This window comes from Pogona vitticeps, chromosome 10 (genome assembly GCF_051106095.1).
Source record: "Pogona vitticeps strain Pit_001003342236 chromosome 10, PviZW2.1, whole genome shotgun sequence".
NCBI classification, from domain to species: Eukaryota; Metazoa; Chordata; class Lepidosauria; order Squamata; family Agamidae; genus Pogona; species Pogona vitticeps.
Window position 1 is genome coordinate 21,492,052 of NC_135792.1, and position 14,542 is coordinate 21,506,593.

General features: G+C 41.3%; 1 protein-coding gene and 1 long non-coding RNA gene across 5 annotated transcripts in view; both read left to right on the forward strand.

The window, feature by feature from the left end:
• Positions 1-5,043, forward strand: part of LOC144584406 (uncharacterized) — a 31,479-nt gene extending 26,436 nt beyond the window's left edge. The window contains exon 2 of the long non-coding RNA XR_013538630.1: positions 192-5,043. This is a non-coding gene — a long non-coding RNA (uncharacterized LOC144584406). The remainder of the gene's footprint in view (positions 1-191) is intronic.
• WWOX (WW domain containing oxidoreductase) overlaps positions 1-14,542 on the forward strand; it is a 605,441-nt gene that overhangs the window by 100,229 nt on the left and 490,670 nt on the right. The window contains exon 6 of one of the 4 annotated variants that reach the window (XM_072980599.2): positions 5,219-5,832. The exons of the other annotated variants lie outside the window; for them this stretch is intronic. Coding sequence (XP_072836700.2) covers positions 5,219-5,272 — 54 coding nt within the window. The 3' untranslated portion in view covers positions 5,273-5,832. Of the gene's footprint in view, positions 1-5,218; positions 5,833-14,542 lie in introns of those variants that run through there. 4 annotated transcript variants of the gene reach the window in all.

Here is a 14,542-nt window from a genome sequence, read left to right on the forward strand (position 1 = left end):
ATGCAGGAATTGTGGAATCCTCTTTTTTTTAGTGAGTCTAAAATTTAGCTGGTGCAGTGACGGTTTACATTTATTCCTGTTCTTGTGTCTGCTTTCTGTCAGTTAGATCACCTAGGGTGCTTGCGGGAGTGTCATTTCCCCTCAGTCAGGTGCCCATAGTATCGACATAGTCATTAAAATAAAAAAATAAGGCATCAACTCAGAATTGGAAAAGAATTGGGAGAGGAGAACTAAATAAACAAAAAGAGAGAGATGGAAATTACCAATTTGCACCTTGTCAGCACCTTGTAAAAAGCAGCTCCTCCTGCTGCCTCTGCCCTGCTGACTCCTGCAAGTAATCATCTGGGCTACTGCAGAGATTCACCTGTGGAAACCCAATTTGGTAAAATGTGAATACACAGTGGATCAGAATGCATTCCCCCCCCCGTGCAACGGCACCCTAAATCTCCTTGTGTTCCAGTCACTTGATGCTATGAATGTGAACTTAGTATTTAACTTGTCTTCTGTGGCTCCAGATGGTAGAATGAAGTAAAAAGTTGAAATTATGGGATAGGAGGTTTTGACTCAACATTAGGAAGAACATCCTGAGGGGAAGAGCTGTTCGACCATGGAAGAGATTATCTTGGAAGGTGGTATTACCTCCTCATTGAATGTTTTCAAACTGAGGTTGGTGGGCTATTTGTAAGGGCTTCCTAATTCGACAGGAGATTGGACGTGATGGCTCTTGAGGTTCCTTCTAGCTCAGCAACCATATGTTCCCATGAAAGATCTGACTCAATTCTATTACTGTAGAATTCTGTCCCACACTGGTCAACCAGAAGTTCTGATATGTTGCAACGGCTCAAGTGTTGGATTGAGACCAGTTATAAATCCCTGTTCATCCCCTAAACTCTTTGGGTGATCTTGGGTTAGTTGTCCCCTCTTAGCACAACCAACTCTGGAGTATTGTGAGGATGAGGAGCTGTGGGCACCACCTTGTGCTTCTTGGAAGAAAGGCGGAATATACAGTGGTGCCCCGCTAGATGCTTACTCCGCATGATGTCAAAATCGCTTTACAATGACATTTTTGCGATGGCTATTGCGATCGCAAAACGATGGTTCCAATGGGGGGAAATCCGCTTTACGTTGATTAGGAGCCTGCTTCACGAACCGTTTGTTCGCAAAACAATGTTTTTTCTGGCTCCACAAAATGGCTTCCCTCTGCAAAATGGCTTCCCTCCCTTCTCAAAATGGCTGCTTTCCGGACGGAAGCTTCGCGTTACAGCAATTTTTAACAGCTGATTGGCGGTTCTCTATGGGCAATCTTCACTGGACAATGAGGTATTTCCCCCATTGGAATGCATTGACCGGTTTTCAGTGCATTCCAATGGGGAATTTTTTTCACTTGACGACAATTTCGCTTAACAGCGATTTTGCTGGAATGCATTATCATTGTCAAGCAGGCCACCACTGGAAATGAAATTCAGCCCAAGACATGTTACCAAGGCCCTCATTCTCACCTATTGTTGCTTTCCACCATTAGAATGAAGAAGAGGAGGGTGCCAACTGCGTTTATTTGCCACATTTCCTTTAAACCCTTTCCGTAAATAATGGGGTTTGTATGGTGATGGACTGGGGAGAAGTTTGCATAAAACAGCCTGCGTGGAACACGAGCAAAAGCTCTGTTTTCTTACTCATGGTATTAATCCTGATTCATTTTTAAAATCTGCTAACGGAAATATTTCCATTCAGCTCATTAATCAATTGTGATTTTCATTCCCTTGTTTTGTAAAAGCTGTTGCAATAAATACTTTCTTCACAAAGCAAAATCCAAGAGATGGATGCAGGAAGCGTAATTAATAGCACCCAGTTACAGGAGATCAGCAAGTTTGTGAGATTCGCATGCTGCTTTACCATATGGCTGCCCAGTAGGCGAAAAATTTGATTAATGTTTTGAAGTAGATTTTTTTCCCCCACCAAATAAGACAGACCCAAAAGAGGAATTTTTTTTTTTACTTTCTAGTACTGTTGGTCTTAACTACAATAACATATTCTTTGATTTAAATCTAAATCATATTTTGATCTAGGAAAAGTTTACATGCAGGAAAGAGCTACAGCTCTATAATTTGAAGATAAGCAATGCATTTCTGTTTATGACTCTTTTAAAACCAGTTGTGTTTTCCTGGAACAAACAAAAGCAGGTTGGTTTGGAATGCCCTTTTAAGACAGCAGGAACTTTCCATATATTTACCATAATTGTTCCTAAGTTGACATGCGTGTAGAGAAAATTTCCGACAGTGTAAAATAAATTTATTAAATCACAGTAGAATCCCAGGCAGTGAATAGGATGAATAGCCTTTTTTGTTTGTTTCCACATGCCATTTTAAAAATAATGGGAATTCTTTTGGGACAGTGTGGTTGGTCTGTGCCATCAAGTTGGAACCAGCTTGTAGCAACCCCTAAGAGGGCGTTCAATGTAAGTGGGATATTTAAGGAGTGATTTTACCAGTTCCACTCTCCTAGTGAGTTTTCATGGGATTTGAACCCTCTTCTCCAGAGTCCTAGTCCATCAGTCTATCCACTACACCACCCTGGGAATCCCAAACAATTACAGTGGTGCCTCGCTAGACAGTTACCCCACATGACAGTTTATTTTTTGCTAGACATTGACTTTTTGCAATCGCTATAGCGATTCGCAAAACAGTGATTCCTATGGGGGAATTTCGCTGGACAGTGTTTGGTCCCTGCTTCGCAAACCGATTTTCGCTAGACAACGATTTTGACAGCTTCCTCCGCGCTCGCAAAACAGGTGTTTTCGGGGCCTAAGCTTCGCAAGACAGCGATTTAAACAGCTGATCAGCGGTTCGCAAAGTGGCTTTCCTATGGCCGATCTTCGCTAGACAATGACAATTCTTCCCCATTGGAACGCATTAAACAGGTTTCAATGCAATCCAATGGGGAAAACACAAGTGCAAGTTTGGGATACAAAGGTTATCAGGGTCTTATGAAATCCACAGCAGATTGATACATAGAATTTTCAAATATAGTCAGCAGATTCAATGTCTGGATTCTTTGTCTGATTTTGGAATTTCTGAGACCTCTGCTCCAATCAACAGTCTTAGCTCACTGACATAGTTTACTAGGGGGATGAAGAGATGGAAATTAACTCATGAGAACGTATCTTAAGTGGTATAGATTAAATATAGGGTACCCAATTATGCATCCACAGAAGAGGAAGTACATTGCCAAAAACGAGTGGAAAGGGGGACTCAGTTTTACATATTATTGACATGTGCCAGTTTGCTTTGATGCGAATTTAGAAATAATGGATAGCCTTCGAATCACAATATAATGCCTCCCATTATAGTGGAAGGACTGCAACTTTGTGAGCTATGTACCTGCTTGTGTTGCTGCCTGGATGCTCTATACTGATGGGCATCTTCAAGGCCCTTAATTTTTCTTCCTTGGGTTTTTCATATATAAACTAAGTGTGGTGTGGACAGCTCTTTAAAAAGAGGATATTTTAAAACACTGTTGCAGTTATACAAAACCTCTAAAGTTCATCAGCTCAGTGAAGGACAAGCGGGGGGGGGGGAGACCTGACTTCTCGAGGCCTTGCTTTCCAAAGCCTGGGAGCAGGGGTTGAGAAGACCCTTTTTCATATCCTCCCCTTTGGGAAGGTGGTGAAACTGAAAGAAGACCCTCCTTAGAAGATCTTAAACGCCTAGTAGGCTCATACTGTACAGGGTTAAAGCTTTTCAAGTTATCAATCTTTTATTTGATCAGTAGGGGGGAAAATGACCTGTAATGTACAGCAGTATTCTATGGTGTGTGTTAGGTTTTACTAAACATGCCATATACAGGAAAGAAAAAAAAAACTTCTGATTTAGCCCATTCTCAGTGGCATGTTTGGAATGAAATAGCTACAGATTTCAATGTTGGGATTTTACAGCTTGTGGCTCATGCGGGCAGTTAAGAAATTCAACATGCTCTAAATACCAAGTTCCTAAGTCATGGCTGAACAGTTTGTTTTTTAGAGGTAAGGCAATTAATTACGTTGGTATTAGTTATCCAGACATAGCATTGTTTGAATCCCAAATTTAACATACACTACTGTAAACTAGTATCTGCACATTATTGTTTTTAAACTGCCTTTTTTTGCTTCCTAGATTATTGATGTTCCTATTACTGTTATTTTGAAAGAGCCAATGGTTAGAGGTGGTTTTGGTCTCTGTGAGCACATTGTGGGCATGTTATGTGAGTCTAAACATGCTGAATTTCTTTTGATAATATCAGAGAAATTATTGAATTTCCTGTTTAATGCAAGATGTGAGGTTTGTAATAAGAGTACCTTCTTAAATGACTGCACTGCTGGTTTCTTGAAATCATAGGATACAATTTATAATCTGGAACACGGTCTTGGTAAGTTAATGTTAAATTGTGCATGATGGCTTGCATTTTATTTTCTTTATAAAGGAAATCACTGTATTTTTTTTCCACAGGAATTGATTCCTGTGAAGTGTTTATGGTTTTAACTATTGCTGAATTAGATTTGTTGTTGACAAAAGATCCTTGCATGCACGCGCACATGTGCGCACGCACACACAGGCTGTAAGAGTGGTCAGTCTAAAAGGCTCCTTAGTGTAGTGTAGTACTTTGAATTTTAAATTGTCCACATAATTCAAAGATAATGCAACTTGCAGTGTCGGACTTCAGTCCGTTCAGTTAAATGGAGAAAAATGACTGATGTAAGGAATGAGTTATTGATTTGTTGTGAGAAGATGACTGGTGTAACATAGGAAGTATGGTAAAAGGAACAACTTAATTATTTAGGGAGCATATCTAGAAAAGAAATGCTTTTACAGCATTGCAAATTGTATAGGCTAGAGTCATCAGACTGGAGTGTGCTTTTTGGAAAAAAAAAAAACCTTAAGGGCAAAGTATTTGTAGAATGTTTGTATTAACTCAGATCTCTTTCAGCGTTCCATGGGAAAGCCATTACAGAACGGAATAAGTCATGATATTAAAATTCGGTTTCCATTTCCACATGGCTTACACATAAAGTCCTTATGAACGTTTCCTGTATATTCTCTGTTCCATCCTGCCAATGGAGTGTCTACCCCTAAAACAGACCTCAAAGACTGCAAATTCTTCCATCTGTACACACATGACTAGATTCCTGGACTTTGTCTTCTCTGCTTAAAATACTGATTTGTTTTTGTTTCATTTTCCATTGCAGGTAGAGTTAGGCAGTGTAGTGCTTCTCAAGAATATCAGTGATGATGCAGGATGAGCACATGAAAGCATCAGCTGATATTCCCCAGGGAAGCTCACAGGAATGCTACTGAACAAGGGAGGATCCCTGCTGAACACTGGCAAGTGCAGATATGGCAGAAGTACGATGATGAAGCAGAGAAGCAGTTTGGTGCTACCCCACCTACTGCCAGGATGTGGCTTCCCTTAATCACACGAACTGCAGTCAACAAGAGACAGGAATGGAAGCAATAGGCAAAATTGCAAACAACCTCTCTGGAATTGTCCAAACAGAGAGTGAGAAAGAGACTGAAGTTGCTATACAGTAGGACTCCCATATATGCAGGATCAGTATTCACTGGTTCACTGTCCATTACTTGAAAAAAAAATAGTAAAAGAAAAATCCCCAAAATATATATGTCTAAATATGAAGCTATCAAAACTGGCCACTAGAGGGAGCCAGAGATCATGGTGTGGATAGCGTTCACTAGAGAAATATGTTTCTATGGTGTCGTCACCAGACCTGTCCACTAGAGGGAGGCAGAAACCATACTGTGGAGAGTGTTCACTATTATAATAGTCTTCTCTGTAGTCTGTGTTTTTCATCATCCGCAGGAGGGAACCAGCTGGAACCAGCCCTCCATGGATTGGGTGTGTGTGTTTCCTACCATGTTTAGTCATCTAAAACAGTGGCCCCCAACCTTGGGCCTCCAGATGCTCTTGGACCTCAACTCCCAGAAATCCTGGCCAGCAGAGGTGGTGGTGAAGGCTTCTGGGAGTTGTAGTCTAAGAACATCTGGAGGCCAAAGGTTGGGGACCACTGACTAAAACATAGAGTCTTAGATGACTAAACACAGAAGTCCATAACTTAGAAGTCAATAACCAGGAATCTTGTGGTACATTAAGTACCATGATCTAGCACAGTGGAAATCCCTACTGGTGTAGATGGAACCGGAGTATGTGTTTGCAAAAGCCATTGAACACCGATGTAGAGCAAGCAGTGTATTTATTTATTTATTTATTTATTTATTTATTTATTTATTTATTTATTTTATATGCCGCCCACTCTACCCAGAGGTCTCTGGGCGGCTTACAATAATTAAAATTCATTACAATAAAATGATTAAAATACAATTAAAATATAATTAAAATTGCCATCATCAGGACCCACAGTTAATGTTATTTCAATTAAAAGCCTTCTGGAACAGGAAGGTTTTGACCTGGCGCCGAAATGTCATCAGTGTCGGCGCCAGACGAATTTCAGTTGGGAGGGCGTTCCATAATCTGGGGGCATCTGCCGAAAAGGCCCTTTGTCTACAAGCCATCCCTCTTACCTCTTTGAGGGATGGCTCTTTCAAAAGTGCCCCCTGGCTAGATCTTAACTGCCGGGTAGGCAGTTGCGCCAACGGTGCATGGAACCCCTTCAACAAAACTGTAGTGGATACCCTATTTGCACTAACGCACAACCAGTTTGGCAATGGATTTTATCTTAGCCCAGTGACATCACTGGATACAGTCCGAACAGATTTATTTCCAGGGACCCAGTCGTCAAAAGAAACATATGTCCCTATAGAATGACCAGCCTTTTCAGTGCCAAAAGACTGGTGTTTTTCTTGTAACAGGGCACCATAGCCACTCATCCGGAAACGGTTAAAAGTTAAAATGGGATTTATCATATTAACATATGGGAAATAAATATGTGTCCTAAATATTCCAATATATCATGTCAGAAAACGTATCTCGGGTAACATATTTGTAGCTCTTCTTATCTGATTTCTATTGCGGTTAGTTCTCTCCCCTTTTTGCTTATCGACGGCAGAGCTGCGTGGTTTAAACGGCACTTCACAAATTTTGGCAGTGTTTCAGCACAGCTACATATTTGTGGTGAGCCGGTGAGCCCAGCCAACAGCTAGAACTTAATTAAGTTGTAAGAAATCTTTAAATGGTCTTGAATGTCACGCCCACGGCAGGCTGTTCTAGTAACCTTTCTAATGGAGCCGACTCCTGGCCAATCCTGACGTGGAGCCGTCCTTGCAAGGAGGAGACCCTTTTGAGACCAAGCTGGTAGCAGGAGTGTTTTGGCATGTTAAAGATAAATGGGCAGTTCGTAAAGGGAACTGGCCAAACCATTTGGAACACATCCAGCATGCTTTTGCTGCTTACCAGGGAAGAGTGGACATGGATAGCCACTACGGTTCCAGAGATAATTTCTTGGATAATTTTTCAGAACCCTTGCGAAGTATTTGAGAAGCTTTCTAGATGGGAGTCGTCAACATACAGGCTGCTGCTCCCCCCCTTTTTTTCCAGATTGCAGACCTCTTGCCACACAAATTTAAACTTTTAAAAAGAGAATATTTTACTGTAAAGTAAGAAGTAAAGCTTTAGAGTGTGGGTGTGTGAGCTCCTACTCTTAAAAACAAACCTTACAGTTGCTTCCAGGTTTAGACTCCCCTTTGCCCAAATCCACTGATATTAGGCAGTGGATTTGGGCTGAGGGGGTTAAAATTGGTCCCCAAACCTGTTAAAGCTGTCTTCTCCAGTTGTAGGGCACCAGTAAGGGTTTAGTTTGGAACTTATTTTCCTCCCTTTCAAAATCAGCTTGGTAGAAGTGAATTGTTCAGAGGAAAGGATAATTTCATTCATTCATTCACTCACTCACTCATTCATTCATTCATTTCACTTGTATGCCATCCCATTAGTGCAATGCACTGCTCTGGGCAGTTTACAAACTAAAAAGGCAAACAAAACAAACACATAGTAATTCAGAACAATCAAAAAACTCGTAGATATATCAAAAAACAAAACCTGAAAGCACAATTTGTAATCGCAGGCAATGGCAAAAAATAATTGTATGAGGCTGCTATCAAATGCATCTCTAAAGGGCACCATCCTCAGCAGCCTCTTGAAGGTAGGCAAGGAGGCCGCCAGACGCAGCTTGACCAGGAGTCGATTCCAGAGAGAGGGTTCCTGAGTAGAGAAGGCCAACTTCCTCTCTTTCTGGCCTCCTCTGGCATGACCACCCAGAGGAGCGATGTCTGGGCGCACCTTATGGTGTGGTAGATGTTGTTGGGCAAAAGTGATCTATCAAGTAATGGGGAAGAATGTTTCATTGAAGTGTCATGCCAGAAAGTGTTTATATTTACATATCCTCTACAGGCCAGGACTATAATGTAAAGCTTTCTTATTGGAAGGAAGGAAGAGAGAATATAAATAAGCTTCTTTATATGCCTATGTGCCACCATACCTGTAGGTGGAAAATGGCTGGGCAGGCAGTGCACTCCTGTCTAGTGGTTAGACCTTTTTGAACTTCCAAAGCACTTAGGTTAATAATGTCTTCCAGGATGCTGAATCACATAACTCACTATGCAAAAGATTTCTTAACTTGGGTCAATTTGCAGTGTTTCCAAAGTTGTGCATGAGGATTTTGGCACTGCTTTAGGTCTTGCTTTGGAGTTTAGCTGAAGTCAATATGTATTACATCTACAGCATTCCCACCATCTACCAGGAAGGTTACAGATTTTTAAAAAATGAGATAAGATTTATTTTTTATTGATTTATTATGGTCAGTGACCAGGAAGATAAAAATACATTATTTAGATAAAATCACATAATATCAGATAATACCGAAATACATTGGACAAGACTAGCCTGGCAGGATTTCTTCTTGACAAATCCATGTTGGCTTCTGGTTAATGCTGCATTGTCTGTAATTCCTTTCAGGTCCTTTCTGAGCTTTTGGTGAAACCACATTGGCCTTATCTGCTGTGTTCCACCTTTTCTATTCTTTCCCTGTCTCTTCCTCTTCTAAGTACTGGTAGGGTGGATGAGAAAATTATTTGGCCCCCAAAAGTCCTTGGGTTTCCTCCCCAGACCTTCAAGGTCTGATGTGATTTCTTTGTCATTCCTTCCTCTTGGCTGGGTCATTGGTTCCCTCCTGGATGAGAAGAAAGGGATATGCCTCTGTGGGCTTTATGAGCAGTGGGAATCCTTCCACCTCTCCAGGGAGACCGCAGTCCTGGCAGGTCCAACCATCACAGCATGGTTTCGATCCCATGCAGTAGGGAATCTTCTGCTACAAATACTCTTCTTTTTGTTGGGAGTAAGTTCAGTGATTCTGCTTGGATGAGCTTCGACCTGTCTCACAGGATCTCATGTAGGTCTTTATCAGCAAGCTGTCTGCCGGATTCCTCTTCAAGAATCTGAAAGTGGTTTTACAGTTCCATGAAGAATGTCTTCTTCATTCGTTCCTAACGTAGACTGTTCCCGATGGTGTTTCATCCAACGATGTTTATTCTCTCCTCAGCGTTCTCCTCCTCTGTTTTGTCCTGCTGTTCTTCCACCTCCAGTGCCACTCGTTTCTGCTCCTACTTGAAAGTTCTCTCGATGTATTTTTCATTTATTTATTTTATTTATTTATTTATTTTATTTATATCCCGCCTATCTAGTCTCATTGAGACCACTCTAGGCGGCTTACAGCAAACACAATACAATATAATTAAAACAATTTTAAATAGGGGAAAAACTTTAGACAAGATGGGACAAACACTAAGAAAGAGGAAAAAGAGGGAAGATTAGGAGTTGGCTGAGGGGAAGGCCTGCCGAAACATCAGTGTTTTTAATTGATTTTTTAAAATACCCAGCGAGGGAGCCGCACGAATGTCAGGGGGAAGGTTATTCCAGAGGCGAGGAGCCACCGCCGAGAAGGCCCGATTTCTTGTCTTTTTTTTCCGGGCCTCCTTCGGCGTTAGGCTCCTCAGCCTCACCTCCTGACTCGCGCGAGTGACACGGGTAGAACTTGGTGGTAGAAGGCGTTCCGCCAAGTATCGAGGCCCTAAGCCGTTTAGGGCTTTGTACGTGAGCATCAACACTTTGAAGTCAGTGCGGAAACGGATGGGCAGCCAATCCAACGCGGCCAGAGTGGGTGAAATATGTTGGTATTTTTTCACACCACTGAGGAGTCTGGCCGCGGCATTCTGCACCACCTGTAGTTTCCGCAGCAGCCTCAAAGGCAGCCCCATCTTTTCTTAGGCCCTTAAGCATGGTGCTCACTGTTCCAGTTCGCTCACTTTTATTTCCAGCAGTCACCTACCAACAGTCTTGTGGGGGGAACACATCTTTCTTCATGAAAACTTCAGGGATTGCTAGTTACGAGAGTTCAGATAGTTTGGAATGGTTCTCGGAGTTTTATTTCTTGGGAGAATTGTACCATGGAAATTGAGACAAATACGGCTAGTAATAGTTTCAAATAACAGATGCAAAAATAATAATAAGTGGGTTGTGCAATTAAATAGAATCTCTGTGTGGATGAGAGCCCTTATGATTTTCTGATGTATGTTTTTCAGCTTCCTGAAATAAAAATGTAACTTTGTCTTCTAATCTTAATTTTTTTTTCTTCCTTTCTCCATGGATCATTTATTTGTGAACTGGTTATTTCAGTGAAGGCTCAAAGGTAATTTCATGGTTTATGGCATTTATATTTGAGACTTTAATGAGTAAAACATATTATTTTCTAATATGTGGAATAGAGAATCTTCCATTTTATTTTCATTCCCAAATATGTATGAAGTTCAAAGCAGTGAATACGCCCAAGAAAAGAAATAATATCTTTTTTTTTCTACACAAGGGAAATATGAGGATTAGCAACTCAAAAATCAGCATTCATAGACTGATGAGACTGTTTTATTTTTTAATGAACGTAAATGATACCAATGAACTAAGCATTGTTTGTGCAACATGACTGTAGGGCAGATCTGAAAATACAATAACAGTATATTACTTTACTATGATTTAGTTCAGGAATTTATGCACTTAAATGAATGTAAGAGCCTTGGGTACAATTCTTGCGGTATATTGCCTCTCGAAAGGCTGCCTGTAAACAATTTTAAGATTCAGCTGGGAGTTCACATGGTCAGATAGATTAAAATTTGTCCATCCCCTACTTTTAAAGTTCATTAAACTTTACATTCTCTTTGGATGATTTTCATCTTAACTGTTAGGTTTTGTGCTGGCCTTAAGGATGCTGAGAAAAGGAACAGAGATGTGCATTTGGATTTGGAAATATTTGGAATTCACTGAATAACGCCATATTCAGATATTTCCAAATATATCTGGATCCAAATTTGTTTATTCCAGATATTTGTAATAACAATTCTTAATATTTGAATTCCCATTTACTCCTATAGATTAGCTAGGAAAAGATGAAGGTTCTGCTTGCTAGAAGAAGACATGAAAGCAAAACCTGTTTCTCAGGCATTCTGATTTCTTGGGAAATGAAACTTAAAGACACTGTAGTAGCAAGAGTAGTGGAGGCACTCACTGTCTCCTGATTAGGGTGGCCATGGGTTTCCCAAGGGAGGGAGGGAGATGGAAACCTATCAGTGATAACTATCTGCACCAAAGAAATCTAGAAGAATCTGTACAGACACCAGAAGGTATTTGTTCACATTAGTTCTTTCCAGTTGAAAGGTGGGCATAACTGCTTGTAAATCCCCTGAGCATGTGGATAGGCTCTGGTGCAAGCCTGTATTGCAGCAGTCTTCTCTGTGGCCTTTTCTGAAGCCTCAATTTATTTTTACTGTACATCTTGCTGTATATTGTTTACTTAACATAATTAGGAATAAGATTTAGGATTAGTAGATTCAAAGCTTACAATGTTATAAATCAACAGAGAAACATTCTATTAATTTTAAGCTCTTTCAGACCAGGGGATAAGATTTTGTTATATAGAGACAGATTCAGTTAATACATTTTGTGTCTGTGTGTGGGCTTGTGTGGCTTTCATTGGAAGGATTTGTGTTGTGCTGTAGAAGAATCAGATACTGTTGGTCTCTGGGTAGAGGCTGGGAGAACTAGGCACTTGGAGGAGGCTGCAGGAATGCTGCCTGCACCCACTGCAGCAGCTTCTCCTGAGAGGAGAGGGAGAGTGCTATTATGAGCCCCCAAACAAAATATGTCACCCAGCTGCCTTGTTCAGCACTGACAGTATAAAACAGCAGGAGACAGCAGGGCAGGAGGTGTGTGTCTGCCAAGGAGGTGGCAAAGAAGCCTGTAGTTCAAGGCACAATAGAACAGAACACTCGGGCTGACACTGTCAGCTTGAGCAGCAGCAGTGCTGCAGCTTTTGGGGTTGGGAAAGAGACTGATGAAGGGCACCACATATGGCCGTCCATATCCATACTATGCAGTTCCATTATATTCAAGGAAGGGTTTCCACCTAGCCCCCATTCCCAGAACGTATCCTGTGAAAAGCAACACTCTGGGTGGTGGGAACTCTTCTCTAAATACACACCTCTGAACTGGGGGACGAAGAGACTAAGGGGAACGCAAGAGGGCAGTATTTCAGAAGCAAGTTACCTTGACTGAATTAATCCAGAACCCTCCAGCTGCACTTGCTCCACCACTTGTAGGAACTAATAGCGATGACAGTTTAGTAATCACTGTTAGGAACTTGCAGTCAAAAACTGGAGGTCCCAAGAAGTCAATAATTGGGAACTATTGTCAACCATGTGCAACAGATGCTCACATGGCTGAGTGCAAACATTGCAAGAAGGTGCTCCAGCGTGGGTAGGATGTGGGCTACTTTTCCAAGAGTAGCCACCTGAAGACTTGGCCCAGGACGTTGCTGCTCACAAATGAAGTGGGCACTGCAAGGGCAAATGGCTTCCTTATTATCAAGGGTAAGAGTCATCTGAAGGCATAGAGGTTGAGCCAGCAGGCCAAGGAGGTGGATGGGCGAGTAGCAAGAGGTGGGAGGGAGGAAATGCCAGATCTTTAAGTGCTTTAATTTGCTGCCCAGAGAAGAACTTTGTCTAGATGGGTGGGGTATAAATCTAATAAAATAAATAAAAATAAATAAATAAATTCTGAATGCTGAGTCCAAATTTTGGTGCTAGTGCACATCTGTAAAAAGGAATAAATTATTAGAAGGAACTGCTTATTCTTTTGACACCTTGTGTGTCTTTTGTGTGTGTGTGTGTGTGTTTACAATATATATATATTTGTTGTTATAGATACAGTGTATTTGTTACTATTAATATCCTGTTATGAGTTGACAAGTCAGAACCAAATTAGTGGCCTTAATACAGTAGGGGTTTCAAGGTAATTGAGATTTTTCGGGAGTGGTTTTACCCTTAGTGATTTCCATGGCTGAGTGAAGATTTGAACCCAGGTCTCCTGAGTCCCAATCTATCACTCTATCCACTACACCACCCTGGGTACCCTGTAAGATTTAGCTATTTCTGCATATGTAAAACCAACCTTTATAATAAAAGAGCAACAGAAGCTAAATCCTATAGTGCATTATAGACCTCAATGCTACAGTGGGTAATAGCTAACATGCGCAGCCCATTCTCCGAGGCAGAAGAATTCGAATGACTGCAAATAAGGGAATAATATGTACTTTTTGGCTGACAGTTTTTAAATTTATCACAAAGAAACCGTTATGCATTGACTGCCTCACTGAGGTTGCTGTTTATCACTGTATTGTAGGCGTCTTTGTCATGGCCATACTGGATGAGTCTTGTAGTAGAAATGAGCAGGGATCCCCTGCAACCTACAACAGGCGGAAACCACCAGATCCTGTAGATCTTGTGCCCTTTCGTGCCTAGGAGGTTCACTTCCCAGAAGAAAGTGATTCTGCACCTGACTCAGAGGAAAAAGATAGATTGCTGCAGTGAATCCCTGGCCGTGCTGCAAAATAAAGGCAGGAGGCAGACTAGAAAATCTTACCCCTCTAGAGGTTCATTCCTTTAAAGTTGCCACATTTTCATCGACTAGCAAACAAAGCCTTTTGTTTACCTTCTGCCAAACAATCTCAAGGGGGAGAAATGGAGGAGAGACCCAACGTGCAACCTGGGGAGCTTCAGAAGTCTCACATTAGATAATCAAACATGCTTTACCTCTTAAGGAAGTTATGCTTCTAACGGTGAAGGTTCTAAATGTAAACCTGGTTGGTCTTGACTCTGTGGATGTGTCAGGATGGAAGCCAAGCCCCAGTCCTTCTTTGGAGAGGAATGGCTGAGTGGTTGTTTAGATCATATCCTTCTTAAGAGCTAGAAGCATTTGAGCTGCGCCAATGTATACATTGCTCAAATTGTGCCGTTTAATACAAAGTAAAAATGGGGAAACCATTCACGTCGTAGCTGTTTTATACTGGCAAAAATACACCCATGGGCAGAGACGTAATCCATCTTGGACTGCAACTGGCATAGACAACAGGTTGGCTTTCCCCCCTAAAACTTGCTGTTTGTCTCTGTTTTGTGTTTTGTGGAGTGGGAGAAGCAGTTGACTATTTAATTTTTACTTCAATTAA